Source organism: Gadus morhua, chromosome 9 (assembly GCF_902167405.1).
Source record: "Gadus morhua chromosome 9, gadMor3.0, whole genome shotgun sequence".
In the NCBI taxonomy this organism is placed as follows: Eukaryota; Metazoa; Chordata; class Actinopteri; order Gadiformes; family Gadidae; genus Gadus; species Gadus morhua.
In genome coordinates, this window is record NC_044056.1 from 3,396,413 (window position 1) to 3,418,011 (window position 21,599).

The 21,599-nt window shown below is 43.9% G+C and overlaps 2 protein-coding genes across 2 annotated transcripts; both read left to right on the top strand.

Annotated features, from left to right (window-relative positions):
* The first annotated feature begins 966 nt into the window (after window positions 1-966).
* On the top strand, window positions 967-4,347 carry LOC115550932 (aerolysin-like protein). Its single transcript, XM_030366335.1, has 3 exons — window positions 967-1,164; window positions 2,643-3,138; window positions 3,768-4,347. The coding sequence occupies exons 2-3, from the start codon at window positions 2,653-2,655 to the stop codon at window positions 4,224-4,226; spliced, it is 945 nt and encodes a 314-aa protein (XP_030222195.1). The 5' UTR covers window positions 967-1,164; window positions 2,643-2,652; the 3' UTR covers window positions 4,227-4,347.
* Window positions 4,348-13,518: 9,171 nt separating this feature from the next.
* Window positions 13,519-16,189, top strand: LOC115550929 (aerolysin-like protein). Its single transcript, XM_030366332.1, has 4 exons — window positions 13,519-13,547; window positions 13,877-13,895; window positions 14,473-14,968; window positions 15,609-16,189. The coding sequence occupies exons 1-4, from the start codon at window positions 13,529-13,531 to the stop codon at window positions 16,077-16,079; spliced, it is 1,005 nt and encodes a 334-aa protein (XP_030222192.1). The 5' UTR covers window positions 13,519-13,528; the 3' UTR covers window positions 16,080-16,189.
* Window positions 16,190-21,599: the final 5,410 nt, after the last annotated feature.

Below are 21,599 nucleotides of genomic sequence, written 5' to 3' on the forward strand. Positions count from 1 at the left end.
TCAATGTGGCCCGGGAAAGGGAAGTCTGGGACCCCCTGCTTGAGCTGCTCCCCCCGCGACCCGACCCCGGATAAGCGGACGAAAATGAGATGAGAGATGAGACAACACTACGAATGGTAATTGTAAAAGACACACCGTGTGAAGATATTTTTTAGCATTAGCACTGTAAATAAGAACTTGTTCTTAATGATCTGCTTTTCTATATAAAGGTAAAATTTATATATTTTTAATGTATTATCGATTAAATATTTACGTAATCGATGAAATTCATAACGATCAATTAGTCGATCGTCGATTAATCATGCCCATCCCTACCCACCACCACCCAGGCCTCTACCTGCTTGATTCTGCTCTGTATTGTATGTAATCTACACGATGGGTTGAGATATCTGATGTACCCCATGGGGGATTGTACAGTGCTCCCTGTTGTCATGTTGGTGTGATGTTGGTATTCTGTATCTGACATCTGTAGACCATGCTTTAAATCCTACAGCAGGGAGCACCAGAAAAGGGGGGAACCATGCGCCAAATTAAATTGTATTACTGTTTCATGAAAGAAATGGTTAGATCTACTAGACAAAAAATTATGGTATAGTTATTTTTTTCCTTACTTCTCTTATTTATATACTGTGAGATATTTGTAAGAGCCCCTTGTTTCTTTTTGTTTTTACGAAAGGCAATTTCCGTATTTTTTACCTTGGATAAGACACTATGGGATAAGGATAAGCTACTATTTTTAAGTGCCAGGACATACAACATACAACAAGTGCGTAAGAGAGGTGTTTTTAGCAGAGTGAGGGAAGAGAAGAAGCTGTGGTGAACTCTGTGTTCACTCTCTGTGAACTCTGAACAAATGAGTCTTGAGTCACTTGCAGAAGCTGGTTGGCAGTCCTGACATCGACACGGATCTTGTTCCACCTTTGCAGTGCCAAAACAGGGCGTAAACTGTTAACTGGCAGACAACTTGCCTTAATTTCACTCAACTTTTCTCACCAAACAACTCTGGTGTCATCACTGCAGTGTGGTGTGGGCAGAGGGGCGTGGTTAGGGTCGGCTATAAGAGAAGACTCACAAAGAGCTCTCTACAGTGCGGTCAGATCCATACTGACGATTCCATTGGTTCCTGGAAAGGGAAGAAAGACCAGAGCGGAGCCACCAGGACAGGTAAGGAGGATCCTGGGTGGTCTAACCGGGATCTATGGGATTTTGATTTCTGGGTAATCCTGACGGCATTTCTCACTAGTTTCTGAATTTCTATGAAGTAAAGAATCAATCAATTAATGGAGAACAGAATCTGCAGAATAATCCGTAAGAAAAATAATATTTGCAGTTTGAAACAAAATAGTTCAGAATGAACTCCGCCTCAACCAACTACAACAGTAAAATCCTGCATTTAATTAACTGTAATTCTTGCTTGCGTTTTTTGCCAGTGATACAGAGGCAGGTGCAGTCAACTCCAACTACACAACAATAACAGCTCTTACATCGTACCTCTTAAAGGGGAACAGTCACGCTCGCTAGCTTCTAATATATAGTTCTGCCTCATATTATGCGTATATACATGCCCGTAGCCAGCGCTGTGGTCACCAAGGTCCAGAACCGTGGAATTATCTTTAGAGCAAGAAGTTAAACTGGATGGCCTTCCTGTCCGTCTACTACCTCAGAGTGCACTCACTGCGCATGACCGGAATCAACCCACACATTTCTAATCCCCATTAGCTATATTGTACCCTCTAGTCTAGCAGGACGGGAATTTCGTTTTTTTAGGGGCAAGGCCACTGGGGCTGCAGCGGGGCAATTTTTTAGGGCACAAAGGCCACATGCCGGGGCAACAAGGCCATACGTTAAATAACATGATTTTGATTTCACTTGGTTGCGACGTAAAAAAGGTTGGGAGTGCTTGCTTGTGTTTGTTTGTGGGACTCAAGACAGCGAGTCAGAGCCAGGCTGCGAGCGCACAGATCTTGCTGGCCGGACGGCGCAGCAAGGAACTTTTATAAACACAATATTGTTATCCTGCAGTAATCAGCCCGGCAGCCCCAAAATGTTCACGACCCACCGGGAATTCTCCCGATTAACACACACACACACACACACACACACACACACACACACACACACACACACACACACACACACACACACACACACACACACACACACACACACACACACAATAATAATAATAATTCATTGAATTTATTTAGCGCTTTTCTAGACACTCAAAGACGCCTACAGTGAAGGGGGGGGACCTCACTAACAACCACTAGTATGTAGCACCCATTTGGGTGATGCACGGCAGCCAATCGGCGCCAGAACGCTCACCACACACCAGCTTGAGGTGGAGAGTGAGGGATGAGGTTGAGAGAGGGAAAAGAACATTTAAACACTATCGACCATAATTAAACACTAACGATCACATTTAAACACACTATGTATTAGCATAGGAAATGGCATAGTGCTAACGCCAACCCTTTTAATTTTTGTATTATTTTATGTATAAATACCGCCAGATTTGGTTGTCCATAAGTTTTCGCCCTTGGATCTTGTCCTTTGATTTCCTTTTACAGCTCCAAATGTCTGAATCTTTTGGCGAGCATTTGGAGGATTCATGAATATCTTGATGTACATTTCTGTTTCAGGTTATTAATCATGGCGACTACACTGGAAATCATCGGTGGAGATGGAGGCTTTCCATTTAGTTTCACTGGCCTCGACAATGGCGCCACCCTCAGGAAGATTGGAGTGGCAGTGGGCGGCAAGCAGATCAATGCTGTGCGGGCAGAACTGACCGACGGGCGTGTGGAGACCTTTGGAAAGGATCACAGTTTCCGTGAGTTTACGTTCGAACCTGGCGAGATCATCACCAAGCTGTCCCTGTGGGAAGGCCGCGGCGGAGCACGTCTGGGTGGCATCAAGTTCTGGACGAGTTCTGGAAACAAGTTCGAGGCCCACATGAGTGAATGGGGACTGAAGACCGGCGAGTACTCCATCGATGTGGGGTCTGGAGTCTGCCTGGGGTTGGAGGGGAGATCTGGTGGTGAAATCGACAAGATGGGATTCCTCTTCATCAATGCCATCAAGTCGTCTGTTCTAACCGACATGACCTATCCCAGCCTGGCCATGTACACACCCCAGGTGAGTGCTGCCATTTGTGGAAGACATGAGTCTGAATATGGCAGGCTAAGTGGGCCAATACATTTAAATTAACAAGTGTTTCTTTATTAACTCCGAAAAGCAATTGAAATGGAATAATTTTCATGCATCAATAGCACCTGTTTTTGTAGTAGGTTGTGTCCAGGACCGAAATTGGCACGTATTTTTACTCCTTCCCATCATAAACAAAGCATGATTTATACCTATCTTTCATAGTATCTATTACTCTAATATATTAATCAAAAGTATTTTATAAAGCCCTTTTTTATATCAGCAACTGTCACAAGGTGCTTTTTTTAAGAAGAATGAAGAAAGATTTGTTCTGATCAAGTTTTCCTTTTACGTTCCATAAAGGAAAACTTGATGAGTGTTGTCCACCGTATAAACATTATAATTTGATAAGTGGTTGACATTTATGTATTTTGTTTAATTTCATTAGGTCAATAAAATAGTGTCAGCACTTAAATCTTTTGAATTTCTCCCCTGGGGGATTAATAAAGTGTTAAAGTCTAAATGTTAGACTAAATAAATGAATTGATATTTTCTGTACTGGTTATTAAGTATTATTTTGTGTGTTGCCTGAAAAATATGCTTTTTTTTTGTGTTTGAAGGTAAACAAAGAATACGTAAAATCTGTGTCTTATCAGAATGGCACTACTGCGGCTCAAGAGCATAAATGTGCGTACAGCAGATCTGTGACCAAGTCTAACAGCTGGAGCACCACCACTAAGATTGAGACCACCGTCAGCCTGTCCGTTACAGCAGGGATCCCGGAAGTGGCGTCGGTGTCTGCTGAGTTTAGCGTGACCGTGGGAGCGGAGCAGACCTCCTCAATGACCTACTCAGCGACCGTAACCGAATCAGATGAGGTCAATGTGACGGTCCCGGCAGGAAAGACCGTGAAAGTTGAGGCGTCAGTGGGACGAGCAGTCATCGACCTCCCCTACTCGGCCACAGTGAAGATCAGATGCCTGAATGGCAGCGAGCTGCAGTTCAAATCCACCGGCAACTACAAGGGTGTGGCTTACACTGCAGTGAATGTTAATGTCACTGAGTCTGATATGTTATGAATGTTGAATAAGATGCATCAACATCTTACTGTGTACAGTTTTAATATTGATTGCATAACATTGGTTTGATTGCTAATGTAGAGTGACTGTCACAGATAAATAAATCATAATCATAAACCTGCTTGTGTTTCCGTGTTCATCCTTAGAGCTTGTAAAACAATATGAAAATGAGTCTGTCTAGCAGCTGATCCCATCATTTAACGTTTCAGTTTAGTAAGTGATCATTTCAGTTCAAATATTCTATATGCTGTTAATAATTTAGTTTTCCAGTCCAACTGCCTTGATAGATAATACGTTTCTGCACACTTTCAGTCAGATGCTAATTGCATTAAAAGTTTAGGTTTATGCTAAATCGCTTCAGTAAATGTGGGACAGGTAATGCTCTAAATAGTGCCAAAGATAATTCATTACACAATTGTTCCAAAGATACAGTATATTGCCAACAGAAACAACGCAATACAGCCGAAGGCACACCTTCATAGGACAAAACATGTTGGTTCCCTAACCAGGGTCAACTCAGTCCCCAATACACGGAAAGAGTTCAGAGCAAGTGTTCAAGAGGAAGGGGAGATCTTAATATTGAATATTCGCAATAAGTTCCACTTTAATATTTGTCCACTTGGGGGTACGTTTTGTGTAACCTGTAAGTCAAGTGATATCTTCAATATTGTCATATAATCATAACAGTATTAACAAAGATAGGCCTACATTAAAAAAATAAATCAACATTTGTAGACAAATAACACAAATCCTGGAATCCTTTTGTTAAACGATTTGTATCATAATTTTTGATTCATCAAAGTAGCCACCTTTTGCAGACATAACAGCCGAACAAACTTCCTACAATGGAAATCAAATATTGCTTGGGAAGCTCTTCCCAACACTGTTGTAGATGTTCCCACGAATGTGTTTCACTTGTAGGTTGCTTTGTTTTCACCCTTCTACCCAGTTCATCCTCAACGTAAACTTTAAGTGATAAGTAACTTTAAGGGCCCTATTTTAGCTGTCTGAAAGGCAAGTGTGAAACTCGAAAACGCAAGTCTTCGGGGCGGTTCTCTGCCGCTGTTGCTAATATACCAGCAGATAAATGGCTCTTTGAGTTTATATTTTGACAGGGCGGTCTCCGCTGAGACAGATGCATGACCACATGAATTTCAAATGGGATAATGTTTTCTTGCACAACTTCAGAAACAATTAGTCGTCATGTAGGCTAAATTTCGGTAAAGACAGCGTATAGCCAATGCTATGCGGTCTCTTGACCGTAACTTGTTATCCCAGAATTCTGAGATACTTAACTCGTTAATTCAGATAAGCAGAGCAGAATTTATTTTCTCAAGTGAATGCATTACGCTTCCCTAATAAAGTCACACTGTGTGCGTCCTAATAAACCGGTGATTTTGGGGGCACACACCGTTAATCAACATGCCAACCAAATATTCACATTCCTACAAATGTTCACTCTATTACTAATAACTATTTTGATAATAGATGCAGAAATTACAATGTGCTGTTTCAAATGTGCCGTCACATTATATTGTGATTCTCATCTATCCCAACGGTTTCCAGGTTTACGCATGCATGCGTTCGACAAGTACGGAAGCGACAGTTTCACGGGAGTGCGCCCGCTTGTCAGGACGCTGAGCCCGCTCGCCTCTCCATTGGGAATGCATTATCAGGCCCGACAAATGCCTCCCGTGTGCAAAGCCCTTTATGGCACCTGAAGCAGAGTCCTGCACTGGTTCGGGTGACCCGCACAATTTGGATGAAACGAGTCGGGTCGGACGCCTGAACAGCGCGGGTCGGGCGCGGGTTTTGCGATTGCGAGCGAGACTTCACCGGTGCTGGATATGTAAATCAGGAGCAAAGGAGTCAACTAAAACCGTCAACAGTGGATGATGTGCTGTTTTTGCACAACAATCTAAAGCACCACGCCAAACACCAGATAGTGTAGGCTAATTCCCATCTAATGTTTCTAATTCTCCATCGGGTGCGGGTCAGGTGTCGATATCAATTTATAGCGGGTCTGGTCGGGCTACTGTCGGAACACGGGTCGGATGCGCTTTGAAGTATTGCGGGTACGGGCGGGTGCAGGGTTTGTAAAATAAGAACCGTGAAGGACTGACTTGCACTGGCACACTAGCCGAAGGTCGGAAAAACGAGTCAATAGTTTGCTTGCTCATTGTAAACGCACGTAGCAGGTTTGTGAAATCTTTCTCCTTCGCACAGACGTTTACGCTCACTTGATAATCTCTAGGACCCTCCCCCTCGACACAATAGCCACTGACATTCCATATCCTTCTTACACTCATTGGCCTGCTAAAGATACCGGATTCATCGACGCGCCCCTTCCACGTTTGACGTGGTACGGCCACACCAACCGCGTACTCGCGATGGATAACGCGAGCGCGCCTAGGCGCTTGATCATTGTGTGGTGGTTCAACGCTTCCAACGCGTCAACGCAGCTAGATGAGTCCATGTCAATGCAAGTGAACAGAGCGTTCCCTCTTCGTCATAACTATCAAACCAAACATCCTTCACATTCACCGAGCGAACATTATGAAAGTAAAATGCACATTTCTCGCTAAAAATGTTTCCATAAACGCATTTAATGGCGTAACTATGTTACTATTTCCACCCAGAATAAAGATAGTTGTCGGCCGTGGCTGCGCTGGAGTCCGAGGTAGGAAACCCAAACGCCGCCGTGTTTGGGTGATATAGTTCAGATCGGGTTAGATTAAATAATCTCTGATATAAATAACAATAATTGGGTTAAATAACTACACATGGTGTGTCTGGTGTGTTTCCAGCATTCGTAGTGTTGATCAGCAGCGAAATAGTCCGCCAAGACATTGAGGTTGCTTAGCATCCAGAGACTCTGTCCATGCAAGTGAACGGAGCGTTCCCTCTTCGTCATAACTATCAAACCAAACATCCTTCACATTCACCGAGCGAGCATTATGAAAGTAAAATGCACATTTCTCGCTAAAAATGTTTCCATAAACGCATTTAATAGCGTAACTATGTTGCTATTTCCACCCAGAATAAAGAAAGATGCCGTATGCTTCTGTCCAAGCTCACTACTCTCTGCCAGTGACATCGGGTCAAGCTCCACGCTGATTGGCTATCGCGGCTAAGCGCCACGCGTTGGAGCGTTGAAAGTTCACATTTCTGAACTCCGGGCGTTGGTGCGTTGGGCGCGTTACTGCGTTTACGTGCGTAATTACGTGCGTCTGCCGCGCCTAAAACGCCCCTAACGCGACGCTTCAACGCATGTAACGCGTCTACGCGCCTATACCAATGGTTCCCTATGCAAAAATGCCGAGTTTGGACGCCCCTAATGGTGCGGCCACACCAACCGCGTTACTCGCGTTGGACAACGCGAGTAACGCGCCTAACCTGACGCTTGACCAGTGTGTGGTGGTTCAACGCTTCCAACGCGTCAACGCGCCAACGCAGCTAGATGAGTCCATGTCCATGCAAGTGAACGGAGCGTTCCCTCTTCGTCATAACTATCAAACCAAACATCCTTCACATTCACTGAGCGAACATTATGAAAATAAAATGCACATTTCTCGCTAAAAATGTTTCCATAAACGCATTTAATGGCGTAACTATGTAACTATTTCCACCCAGAATAAAGAAAAATGTCGGCCGTGGCTGCGCTGGAGTCCGAGGTAGGAAACCCAAACGCCGCCGTGTTTGGGTGATGGAGTTTAGATCAGGTCAGATTAAATAATCTCGGATATAAATAACAATAATCGGGTTAAATAACTTCACATGGTGTGTCTGGTGTGTTTCCAGCATTCGCAGTGTTGATCAGCAGAGAAGCAGTCCGCCAAGACGTTGAGGTTGCTTAGCAACCAGAGACTCTGTCCATGCAAGTGAACGGAGCGTTCCCTCTTCGTCATAACTATCAAACCAAACATCCTTCACATTCACCGAGCGAACATTATGAAAGTAAAATGCACATTTCTCGCTAGAAATGTTTCCATAAACGCATTTAATGGCGTAACTATGTTACTATTTCCACCCAGAAAAAAGAAAGATGTCGGCCGTATGCTTCTGTGCAAGCTCACTACTCTCTGCCAGTGACGTCGGGTCAAGCTCCACGCTGATTGGCTACCGCGGCTAAGCGTCACGCGTTGGAGCGTTGAAAGTTCAATTTTCTGAACTCCGGGCGTTGGTGCGTTGGGCGCGTTACTGCGTTTACGTGCGTAATTACGTGCAACTGCCGCGCCTAACGCCCCCAACGCAACGCTTCAACGCTTCAACGCGTGTACCGCGCCTAAACCAATGGTTCCCTATGCAAAAATGCCGATTTTCAACGCCCCTAACGCGAGCAACGCGGTTGGTGTGGCCGTACCATTACGCGAGTAACGCGGTTGGTGTGGCCGTACCTTTAAAAAAAAGGGACAAATTTACTGGTCGCACATGCGCGACCAGATGGAGATTTCGGTCGCACACTCTCAAATTTTGGTCGCAATGGAAACACCAACTCTGCAAAGTCAATTATTTCAAAGGACAAATTCGACATTATAGGGAAGTTATTTCCTCCATATTTTATTTTAACAATTTAAAAACAGGCTTAGCGAGTGCAATTCAAATACATGAAAAGTAGAAATACAAATCATCAATCAAGCAGACCTTCGATTTGGAACTTCAACAGTCCTAGAATATGATTTGGAACTCAATAACAACACTTTTGAAATCAGGTATTGCTCAATAACAGCTGTTTCAATCAGGTATGAAATCAGGTATACAATTTTAATACCTGCTGAAATAAATAAATAAATAAATAGGCTTCAATGCCGAAAGATACAGGCGGAGTAATTCGATTTTAAACAACAACAATCCTAGAATATGACCATGGGCCAGACTACTTTACGACCCAATGGGCGTCTGTGTCGCTGCCTTTGTGTTGACGTGCGGTGTGTGCTTATGTGTGTGTAGTGTTTGTGTGCATGTGTGTGTGTGTTTCCGTGTATGTTCGTGCGCATGTGCTTGCTTGTGGTGTATGCGTTCGCGCTTGGCACATGCGCACTTGAGTAACTGGTACGACAGGCCTGCTATTATGGCAGTAAGATATTCACTGCAGATGTAATGTCGATGGACGACCACTAGAGGGTGGTACTACCGAGTGCCTCATTCACACAAGTGAATGAAACGCTTGTGTGTCCCACACTGACGTCAATTAACCTGAATACAACCACACGCAATGCAACAGTGTTTCTCTCTTCTCTCCTATGAATTATGAGATGGATCATAACAGAATCCATGCCACAGACGTGCTCCATGCAGTAGGGCACCTCCCCACACAGCCAGTGCAAGGACTGATCAGCCATATCAACAATCATGCACGCACGTGCGTGCGTGTGTGGGTGCGTGCGTATGTGTGTGTGTGTTTGTCTGTGCACCAAGCAGCATTTACAGCATCAACAATTGCAGTTTGAATATAACCAGTTCTAACATGTGTTGTGTGTTGTCCCTAAATGTTTACAGGTAAGAGTAAAATGGTTCTGTACTATATATGTGAGAGGGCCCCCAAATACATCCCTCGGAGTAATGCAATGAAAACATTGCAGTCTTCTGTTCAGTTCTGGTTTGGGAGACCTGTAAGGAGACCATTGCAGTAATTAAGCTTACTAGTGATAAAGGCATGTACAAGTTTTTGTAAGTCTTCGGTGGACATGAGCCCTCTAAGTCTTGCTACATTTTTAAGGTGATAATATGCAGATTTTGTAACTGATTTGATGTGACTTTCGAAATGTAAATCAGAATCCATGATAACCCCTAGATTTCTGGCTTTGATTGAGGTTTTCAGGGACAGAGAGTGAAGGTGTTGGGTTACTTTAAGCCTTTCCGTTTTAGCACCAAATACAATTATCTCTGTTTTATCCTCATTTAGCTGAAGGAAATTTCAGCACATCCAGTCTTTCACTTGCTCAATGCACTGGCACAGCAGATCTATGGGCCGATAGTCATTTGGTGATAGCGATACATAGATTTGCGTGTCATCAGCATAGCAATGATGGTCAATATTGTTATTTTGCATGATATGCCCTAGTGGGAGCATGTAGATGTTGAATAAAGAGGGTCCTAAGATCGAACCTTGTGGGACTCCACACATCACGTTGGTTGATTCTGATACAAAGTCGCCAATGGAAACAAAGTAGTTCCCAATTTGTAGGTAGGATCTGAACCAATTTAAGACTGTGCCTGAAAGCCCCACCCAGTTTTCTAACCTGTCCAAAAGTATTGTATGGTCTACAGTGTCGAATGCAGCACTGAGGTCTAGTAGCATTAGTATTGAGGTTTTGCCAGAGTCTGTGTTAAGACGGATGTCGTTTACAACTTTAATGAGGGCGGTCTCAGTGCTGTGCAGGGGTCGAAATCCTGATTGGAAGGTGTCATAACAACCAGTTGATGCCAGGAAGTGATTAAGTTGCTGGAGGACAACTTTCTCAATGATTTTACTTATGAAGGGTAGATTGGATATTGGTCTGTAGTTGTTAATAATAGAGGTATCTAGGCTCCGCTTTTTTAAAAGGGGTTTAATAACTGCAGTTTTCAGGGCTTTTGGGAAGTTGCCTGACTGGAGAGAGTTAACTATTCTGCAATATGTCTATTGCTAGGCAGTCAAAAACATTCTTAAAAAGGTTGGTAGATAAAGAATCAAGGCAACAGGTGGATGGCTTTAGTTGTGTAACATTTTCCACAAGAGTTTTAGAGTCAATAACATTAAAGCATGCCATCCCTGCCACGTTACTTTTGCCTGAACATTTTTGTTTGAAGTGGAGATATTGATGGCACGTCTGATGCCTTCAATTTTATCAATATAAAAAGCTGCAAACTCATTGCATTTCTGCCTGGAATGGAGATCAGGTGGAATTTGTGTTGGGGGGGGTTGGTCAGTCTGTCAAAAGTTGCAAATAGAGTTTTTGCATTATTAGTATTGGTTTTAATGATATTGGAGAAAAATGTTTCTCTAGCACTTTTTAAGTCTAAATTGTAGGCACGGAGGCTCTCTTAGTAGATATCATGGAGAATATGAAGTTTTGTTTTACGCCAGATGCGTTCAACCTTCCTGCATTCTTTTTTCTGTGCTGTTACAGAAGCAGTTTTTCTCCAGGGTGCCTTTTGCTTTCCAGAAATCGTTTTAACCTATAAGGTGCAATGACATCCATGACATTCAAAATTTTCAAATTAAAGTTTTCTACAAGATCATCAGCAGAACATGGGTTGAGAGGTGGTAGTAAGGAGATGGCCTAAGTAAGGAGCGCAAAGTACATAAGATTCTTCATTGATATACCGTTTTTTGGCAGTATTTGAAGCACATGAAGCACTTTATTACAATGAACACAGTTTGGCACAAAAAGATGAAAAAGAGAGGTAAGCCCAACTGGGGAAGGAAGTGGGTACAAGCTGAGGCTTACCGGCTGGAGGAGTGGTCGTCAGGGGAAAATTAAATCCAACAAAAGAAACAAGAGCACCTCACACACACAGCAAAAACGTGAAGTCCAAACGAATAAAATCTTAAACAAAGCACACGCACACAAGGGATCACCACCACCACCCAGGAGGACCACCGCCACCACCGTCGGCAGGGCCGACGGACTGCGGGGGAAAGTGAGGCAGTCTTGGGGGGGCCCAAGGCAGAGGGGGGGCCCTTGGCAAAAAAAAAAAAAAAAAAATCTTTTGAACTATCCACCAGCCCATAGTGTTAGGAGTCGCACACGGCCACGGCCACGGCCACGTCTCCCCCCCCCCCCCCCCCCCCCCCCCGTCAACAATTGTTCTCCCAATTGTTCTCCCAATTCGGGGGGGGGGGGGGGGGGGGCATAAGTACCTCTTGTATACAGGGCCCAGGATTTGGTGCAACGGCCCTGACTGTCGGCCTTCAGCTCTACGAGAAAGAGGCACAGTTAGGAGGGCTCACAACTGACAAACAATATCACATAACAAGCCAAAAGATGTGAAAATCAATCAATAAACTTAAAAGTATCAATTTGCAGTAACCAAAAATCACTCAAAATTAAAGAAAACAAGAAAATTAAAGAGTCTCTGACCAGAGATAAACTCAACGAGTAATCATAACATATGTTTTAAACAAAAATAAACAAGGGCTCAGATTGAGAAGTTCCCCTTCCAAATGAAAATTAAATGAACAACGACACAAAACTTATGAGATTAACTCCTAACACACACACGCACTGCACACACAGTCCAAACCAGGGGTGAGTCCCGGCGGAGCTCGCAGCGGCCCACCCGAGCGGCAGCAACACACGCACACACCGCACCACGCACAGCAGCAGCGGGACACCGGGCTAACAGCAGGAGGCAAGCCGACCAGGGGCAGCAGACAGAGCCCCGAACCAAGTCGGCGGAAGTGGCAGCGAAGCAGCAGCAATGATAATATAGCAATGATGTAGTAGATAACCAGGAAGGCTCAGCTCCCGGTTATGCGTTCATAACCCCGGTTCTCAGTCCGGTTATTTTGCGTCCCTTCTAAAGAGGGAGAGGAGTGAAGAGGATCGGCGTAGCGGGGGAGACAGCCACCACGCACCATGCGACAAGCAGACTGTTAAAGGGAGAGGAGCGCAAAGTGAGCTTAGCACCAGACTAACAGGCAATTAACAACCAAAAGCTCACCATGACTCACCTATGCTCTGGTCAGCGGCGGTAAACGACCCCAATACATTGCCCCGATTGCGATGAGGATCTCGGCAGATCTATTATAGTAACGGTTTGAGTTTTAGTAAAACGCTGTAGGTTGCTAGTTCAATCCCCAGCTCCTCCTAGCTCAGTGTTGTTGGGTCCCTGTCACTTTGCTCCTGACAGCTGACTTATTATGATTTATTTTCTAGCATGAGCTCTGTGCCATTTTATGAATGGCACACTCACACACATGTATCACTGAAATCACTTCAATTCTCAAAAGATTTAATGTTGTATCGGCACACGAAGCAAAAATCACATTTTGGGTTGGGTTGTCATAATTTCATTCACCACTAGATGTCCCTAGCGTACTCATTTGAAGCTTCGAGCACGAACCACTTTGGTGGTTCATCTGGCTGAGAGAGGCTTTGACGTTTCATGAGGCCCGTCCACTGGACGGGCCTAAAGAGGCAGGAAGCGAGAGGAGGAAGGGCACGGCCTAATTTTATCCCCTCGACAAGCAATGATTGACGAACGAGCCGGAGAGGGCGTGGTGAAACAGAAGCCTGTGTCTATTAGTAGCAGCGTTGCCTCATACCACTACACATGAATATATTGATTTACATTTCTGTTTCAGGTTATTAAACATGGGCAACTCACCGAGTGGTTAGTAGTGTTCGTTGCTGTTCCTAATCAAGTATCGTAGCGAAACATAGTTTGTCGTGTTTTATTTGGCGTTTTGTAAATCCCATTGAAACGGAAACCGGACCAGAACCAGAAGCAGCAAATTGGCAGTTTATGTTTGGTTGTAGTCAAGTTTTTATTTTATGTGGACAGAAGCTATTATTTTAGATATGCTTAAAGGAAGCAGGAATATTACCATATTTTTCACTTTATTTAGTTTTTACACATTTGAAGATATTTATACTCACATTTGTATTGTCATCTTCTTTGTTGCCGTTGATCCGAAAATGATCCGACCCGTGACTCAAAAGCCGTGATACGATGCGAACCGTGAGTTTTGTGATCCGTTGCACCCCTACTGGGTTTCTAACAATACAAAGCTTAATGCAAATGGGTGAAGTGTCCCTTTAATAACACAATAATAAACTGTATATACTTTATACAGTATATATATATATTATATATACTATAGACGGTATATGTTGCAGAATGACCTTTTCCATAATTGTATATGGTGCTTCAGGCATTGTATTTCCTTTCCCATGACCCCCATTTTATAATAATCTAATATCCTGGATAATTTAGAAATGCATCACCATTAGGAAATAATTATTAAGGCAATTGATGAGTAAATAAATAACATTATTTGCATTATTGCAGTATTGTTAAAGGTAATGTGGTGACAAATATTTCATAATAATGATCCACTTCACTATTCTTACTTTCTTTTAAAGAAAATACTTTTAACAAAGTATTATTTTGTATGAATTCACCGCCAGCTTTGGTTGCCCATACGTTTCTGCCTTGAATCTTGTTCTTTGATTTCCTTTCACAGCTCGAAATGTCAGCATCTCTTGTCAAGCATTGGGAGGATGCATGAATATATTGATTTACATTTCTGTTTCAGGTCATTGACGACGGGGACTACAATGATTGACATCGGTGGAGATGGAGGCGTTCCATTTGCTTTCCATGGCCTCCACAATGGCGCCACCCTCAAGAAGATAGGAGTGGCAGTGGGTGGCTGGCAGATCAAAGCTGTGCGGGCAGAACTGACCGACGGGCGTGTGGGGACCTTTGGACGGTCAGGCACTTTTCACAAAGAGTTTACGTTCAGCCCGAGCGAGCGCATCACCGAGCTGTCCCTGTGGGGGAACGGTGTCGGGACACGTCTGGGTGGCATCAGGTTCTGGACGAGTTCTGGAAACAAGTTCGAGGCCTACATGAATGACTGGGGCCTGAAGACCGAGTACTCTATTGATGTGGGGTCTGGAGTCTGCCTGGGGTTGGAGGGGAGATTTGGTCATGACATCGACAAAATGGGATTCCGCTTCATAAATGCCATCCAGTCGTCTGTTCTAACCGACATGACCTATCCCAGCCTGGCCGTGTACACACCCCAGGTGAGTGCTGCTACATGTGTGGAAGACCTGAGTCTGAATATGGCAGGAGAAGTGGGTCAATACATTTCAATTAACTAGTGTTTCTTTATTAACTCCGAAAAGCAATTGAAATGGGATTATTTTCCTGCATGAATAGCAACTGTTTTTGTAGAAGGTTGTGTCCAGGACAGAAATTGGCACCTTTTAGTCCTCTTTCCTATCACTAACAAAAGGATGTGTTATACCTATCTTTCATAGGGCAGATTTTTCTTGCATATAATCAATCAAATGTATTTTATAAAGCCCTATCTAAATCAGCAGTTGTAATAAGGTGTTTTTCTTTTAAGGAGAATGAAGAAAGATTTGTTTTGATCAAATGCTTGTTGGCCCACTTTGCGTTCAATAAAGGACAACTTGATGAGTGCTGTCCAGCGTATAAACATTATCATTTGATATGGGGTTGACGGTTATGTCTTTTGTTTAATTACATAAGGTCAATAAAATTGTGTCAGCACGTAAATCTTTCGAATTTCTCCCCCGGGAGTTTAATAAAGTGTTAAAGTCTAAACGTTAGACTAAATAAATAAGTTTCTATTTTCTGTACTGGTTATTAAGTATTATTTGTGTGTTGCCTGAACAAAATGTATTTCTTTTGTGTTAGGCAAACAAAGAATGCATAAAAACGGTGTCATATCACAATGGCAGTACTGTGGCTCAAGAGCATAAATGTGCGTACAGCAGATCTGTGACCAAGTCTACCACCTGGAGCACCACCACTAAGATTGAGTCCGCCGTCAGCATGTCTGTTAAATCAGACATCCTGGGAATGGTGCAGGTGTCTGGTGGGTTTAGCGTGACCAGGGGAGCGGAGCAGACCTCCTCAATGACCGCCTCTGAGACCATAACCGAATCAGATGAGTTCACTGTGACGGTCCCGGCACGAAAGACCTTGACAGTTGAGGTGTCAGTGGGACGAGCAGTCATCGACCTCCCCTACTCGGCCACAGTGAAGATCACATGCCTGAATGGCTGCGAGCTGCAGTTCCAAACCACCGGCCGCTACAATGGTGTGGCTTACACTGCAGTGGTAGCAAAAGTCACTGAGTCCAAATATGTGAAGGATGTCAAATAAGATGCATCAACATCTTACTGTGCACAGTTTTAATATTAATTGCTTAACATTGGTTTGATTGCTAATGTAGAGTGACTGTCACAGATAAATAAATCCTCATCATAAACCTGCTTGGGTTTCCATGTCCATCCTTAGAGCTTGTAAAACAAAATATGAAAATTAGTCTGTCTAGCTGATCCCATTATTTAACGTTTCAGTTTGGTAAAGGATCATTTCAGTTCAAATATTCTATATGCTGTTAATAATTTAGTTTTCCAGTCCAACAGCCTTGATAGATAATACGTTTCTGCACACTTTCAGTCAGATGCTAATGTGGTAGCATTAATAATAACAACTTATCTAATTCACTTCAACTAGCTATAAGCAAAGAGGAATCGGAGAGTCCAGGTCAAGTATAGATGGAGAGTTTATTGCCACCCGCAAACGAGAGACAACAAAGCCGAATGGTATTCGCGAATACACACTCCTGAATGAACCCCGTTCAGCTCCTTATATCCCCAATCCTTTACACAATACAAAGTTGGACTTTCATCAAATATTGATGTGCATAGAATGTTTTTCTGGGTCACACTGTGTGGATGTCAGTATATTCTCATGTCTTCTGGCTACCAATGTGACCTTAGAACATATATTATCCTTATACAAACAGAGATGATGCACACGTGTGAATGTAAGCATTGTCTTCAGAGAGTACATCAAAATGGGAGTAGACTGGACTCTCTGACTGATGTGCCACATGGCCCATCAGGTGAGAATGTCCTGGACCCACTCACTGGTGTCACATAACATCTAGGCCAAAGGTGATCAGCTCTTTTCCACTATTAAAGTATATATATGATATGTAGGCCTAATAATAATCATTTAACATAGAATGTAAGGTTAATTTCTACCACACTAATTGCATTAAAAGTTGAGGTTTATGCTAAATCGCAGTAAATGTGGGACAGGTAATGCTCTAAATAGTGCCAAAGATAATTCATTACACAATTGTTCCAAAGATACAGTACATTGCCAACAGAAAAACAGCAATACGCTAGAAGGCACACCTTCATAGGACAAAACATGTTGGTTCCCTAACCTAGGGTGACCTCAGTCCCCAATACACGAAAAGAGTTCACAGCAAGTGTTCAAGAGGAAGGGGAGATCTTAATATTGAATATTCGCAATAAGTTCTACTTTAATATTTGTCCACTTGGGGGTACGTTTTGTGTAACCTGTAAGTCAAGTGATATCTTCAATATTGTCACATAATCATTACAGTATTAACAAAGATAAATGAAAAAATAAATCAACATTTGTAGACAAAAAACCCAAATCCTGGAATCCTTTTGTTAAACGATTTGTATCATAATTTTTGAATCATCAAAGTAGCCACCTTTTGCAGACATAACAGCAGAACAAACTTCCTACAATGGAAATCAAATATTGCTTAGGAAGCTCTTCCCAACACTGTTGTAGATGTTCCCACGAATGTGTTTCACTTTTAGGTTGCTTTGTTTTCACCCTTCTACCCAGTTCATCCTAAACGTAAACTTTAAGTGATAAGTGACTTTAAGGGCCCTATTTTAGCTGCCTGAAAGGCAAGTGTGAAACTCGAAAACGCAAGTCTTCGGGGCGGTTCTCTGCCACTGTTGCTAATATACCAGCAGATAAATGGCTCTTTGAGTTTATATTTTGACAGGGCGGTCTCCGCTGAGACAGATGCATGACCACATGAATTTCAAACTTCAGATGGCTCTTTTTACGACCAAATAATAGGCCTAATTCACACATGGGATAATATTTTCTTGTACAACTTCAGAAACAATTAGTCGTCATGTAGGCTAAATTTCGGCAAAGACAGCGTATAGCCCATGCAATGCGGTCCCTTGACCGTAACTTGTTATCCCAGAATTCTGAGATACTTAACTCGTTAATTCAGATAAGCAGAGCAGAATTTATTTTCTCAAGTGAATGCATTACGCTTCCCTAATAAAGTCACACTGGCGCTGTCATGTACTGATGACGTCAGCACGTCAACGTTGTAACGGTCATTCTTGACGGGCCTCATGAAGTAAAGTATCAAATTACCTGTCCACGAGCCAGACCGTCCTGGACCAGCTGAGCTTGGCTCTCCGCGGGGAGTTCCGCCTCATCCTGACCCGCAAGTGAGTTCAGATCATGAAAGCAAATATCTTTTTTCAGTAATCAGTAATCCAGCAAATAGCAATATTTGATCACACTAAACCCCATCAATATTAGATCAAAAATATTTATAACATTTTGCCCATAGAAAACTCTTTGTCCAGCCAAACTAAATAATTTGATACAATTATACCTGTCCACAAAGGTATGCGTGTGACATCCGTGTCATCCGGATGCTACGGGAGAGGACCCTCGGCAACAGCTCCACACGCCTGGCCAAACAGCTGCGGGAGAACCACGGCGAGGAGTGGCTGCAGCGGTTGGCCCGCTACATGGAGCTGGCCAATGACTTTGCCCGCCACTCGCCATAGCCCGCAGGCCCGGTCTCTTCCCTGTGGTCTGTCAGAGGCCCCCCGAGCCTATCGCTGTCCCCAGGGCCGCTGACAGGTTTGGCTGGGCCCGGGACAAAATTCTCTCAATGGGCCCCCCCCCCCCCAAAAAAAAACACACACACCTCTACTTTCTCAGTCCCTACCCTACCCTTAAATGACGGAAATTCAAAAAAATACTCATTACTCAACAAACAATTTATTTGAACATTTTAACATTAACTTTGTGTGCAACTATTTAGGTGCGAAATGCCATGCGCCGGACTTTTGTGGTGGCAAAGTCATCAATGAGGTCATTGAAGTCCAGCTTCTTTGCAAGCTTGTGCTCTATGGAAAGCAGGCCCGTTGAGCCTCTACTCTGGGGGATGGATCCACTCCTCCTGAATCACTGTGTCTTTCTCTCTCTCTCCCTTCACTCTCCTCCCCTTCTCTCTCACTGGTCGCCTGTTCTTCCTCTATCTCACTGGTAGCCTGTTATTCCTCTCTCTCATCCTCTTTGGTAGCCTGTTCTTCCTCTCTCTCATCCTGTTTGGTAGCCTGTTCTTCTTCTCTCTCATCCTCTCTAGCCTCTCCTATAAAGGTGAACATATTTCGATAAAAAGGGCTATATCTAATTTAACAGGGGTCAAAATGAACCATTTAAAAAAGAACAAATTGAAAACCCCTTAATTTGACGATTTAACACAGAAAAGAATAGACTGATCAACTTGGCTAACTCTATCCCAAAGACTACAAAAGTTAAAAAATCTAAGTTTTTTTTTTTTGTTCCCAAAATTGTCAAACGCTGAAACACAACCACAGAATTCCCTTGTGCAGCTCCCAAACACATGACGTCGGGATGACAAGCCCATTTATTACGGATAAACCAAAAGGATTATTTACAACTTTAATTGGATAGGCTATGGATATGGACTGAGTGAAGTTATGGCTTTCAGAATCATACCACAATAAAACTCACGCTATTGTATTCACTTAGAGCTCATTAACTGCACATTTCATCGACCATTTTTCACTTGACCAAGGGGAATCATGTCAAGGGTACTTTTATTTATCGCCAGACCCGCGTTTATGTCCGCTGAACTTCCAGAGAATGTTTGGGGAACAAGGCGGAGCCCATTCATCTGGCGAGTTTCAAGTTAACGGCAATCAGAAACTAAGTTACAGGCTACCCCAAAACGTCACGTTTATAACCCATTCGTTACATCCAACTCTATCTAAATGGCGATTTCACATGTTGCCATGCCACTGGCTTATTTTAAACCATGAGCCGCGTTACACTGGCTGTAATTCAGCTGACTGGGAATGATTCTCAAATCAATTCAGCCTGATTGGAGTGCGCAGCGCGTGCCTGCCTGAAACATTTGATTTGGACATGGGCCTATTTGCGGGGTAAATGTGCATATTCTAAGATTCAATTAGATATAGGTGTATGAAACACAGTGTAATAAAGCCGTTGTGGTTATCAGATTATTCAATGCCCCCTGTCTGTCTGATATTGATCTCCGTGTGACTTGCTCATGTGGTGCTGCGCTAATATGTTTGACACGCCGCCTGTGCCTGTGTTACTTGACAACGGGGCTGGAAAAAGTTGGCCGTGTCTTACCTGGCTGTGCTGCACAGCTGCCTTTACTGGTACCTGCAGCATCACCTGAGTCTTTTCTGAAATATTTATAAAGAGATCCCCTCAGGCTTTCGGCTTCTTCCTCTCTTTTTCGCCTTTCTTTTTTTTTCCAGGGCTCCTGACTTGTGCATGTTGAATCAACTCGCGCACTGACCACTAATGGAATGATGTCGTCTTTTTTCTTCTCCAAAGACCAAACCATTTTGGCATAGGGGTGATAGGGGGTTATTGGCCGTTTTTTCAAGGGCAATGAAGGCAAACAATCTAGGAGTCATTAATTGAATGCAAATAAAGCACTTTTCTTCTCTAAATCAACACATTTTGAAGTATACATACAATAATTAATCCCAACTTCATGGGGGTCCAGTTATGGGCCCCCCCCATTCCAGGGCCAGTCCAGGGCCCGGGACAACGTACCCGTTTGTCCCCCCCTGTAGCCTGTCCCGACCAACAGGTGGCTCCTGACGGTGTACGGGAAGGACTTGATGAGCCGTATGGGTCACATCAAGGCCAGCATTCCCTCCATCTTTGGCTCCATTTTAAAAATGGATTCCACAAAGAAGGTAAAAAGGACATCAACAACAATGCTTCAAAAATATATGAAATGGGTTTTCTCATAACACCATATCCCAGCTTGGAAGCCATTTAAGTTATAGTCACAAATGTGTCAATGTTTATTTGATGTGCATTTTTGCGTGTGTAAATGCCTCTTTTATATGTTTATTCCTAGATATATATTTTGCTTCTGTTTTGTTCTTATTCTAATTTCTATTACTGTTTTCAAAGCACTCTGAATTAGTTTATTCTGATTAATTCCAGATGACCAAAAAGCTGGCTGGAGCCGCCAAGGGGACGGCGCTCTGGGTGTCCTCGGTCAGCAACGAGGTGGGGCAGGTCCTGATCAGCGTCCTGACAGCCCAGGAGGGACCTGGACTGGACCGGATGGTGTCAGGCCTCATCAGGCGCTACAGCGAGGCGGGCGTGGACCGGATGGTGTCAGGCCTCATCAGGCGCTACAGCCAGGCGGGCGTGGACCGGATGGTGTCAGGCCTCATCAGGCGCTACAGCGAGGCGGGCGTGGACCGGATGGTGTCAGGCCTCATCAGGCGCTACAGCGAGGCGGGCGTGGACCGGATGGTGTCAGGCCTCATCAGGCGCTACAGCGAGGCGGGCGTGGACCGGATGGTGTCAGGCCTCATCAGGCGCTACAGCGAGGCGGGCGTGGACCGGATGGTGTCAGGCCTCATCAGGCGCTACAGCGAGGCGGGCGTGGCTCCCCCTATACTCCTCTACGTGGACTGTGGCTGCTGCGAGGAGACGGGAGGGGAGAGCGAGCTGAAGGCCAGGTTCGGCGGCTGGCCAGACCTCGTCATCCGGCTGGACGTC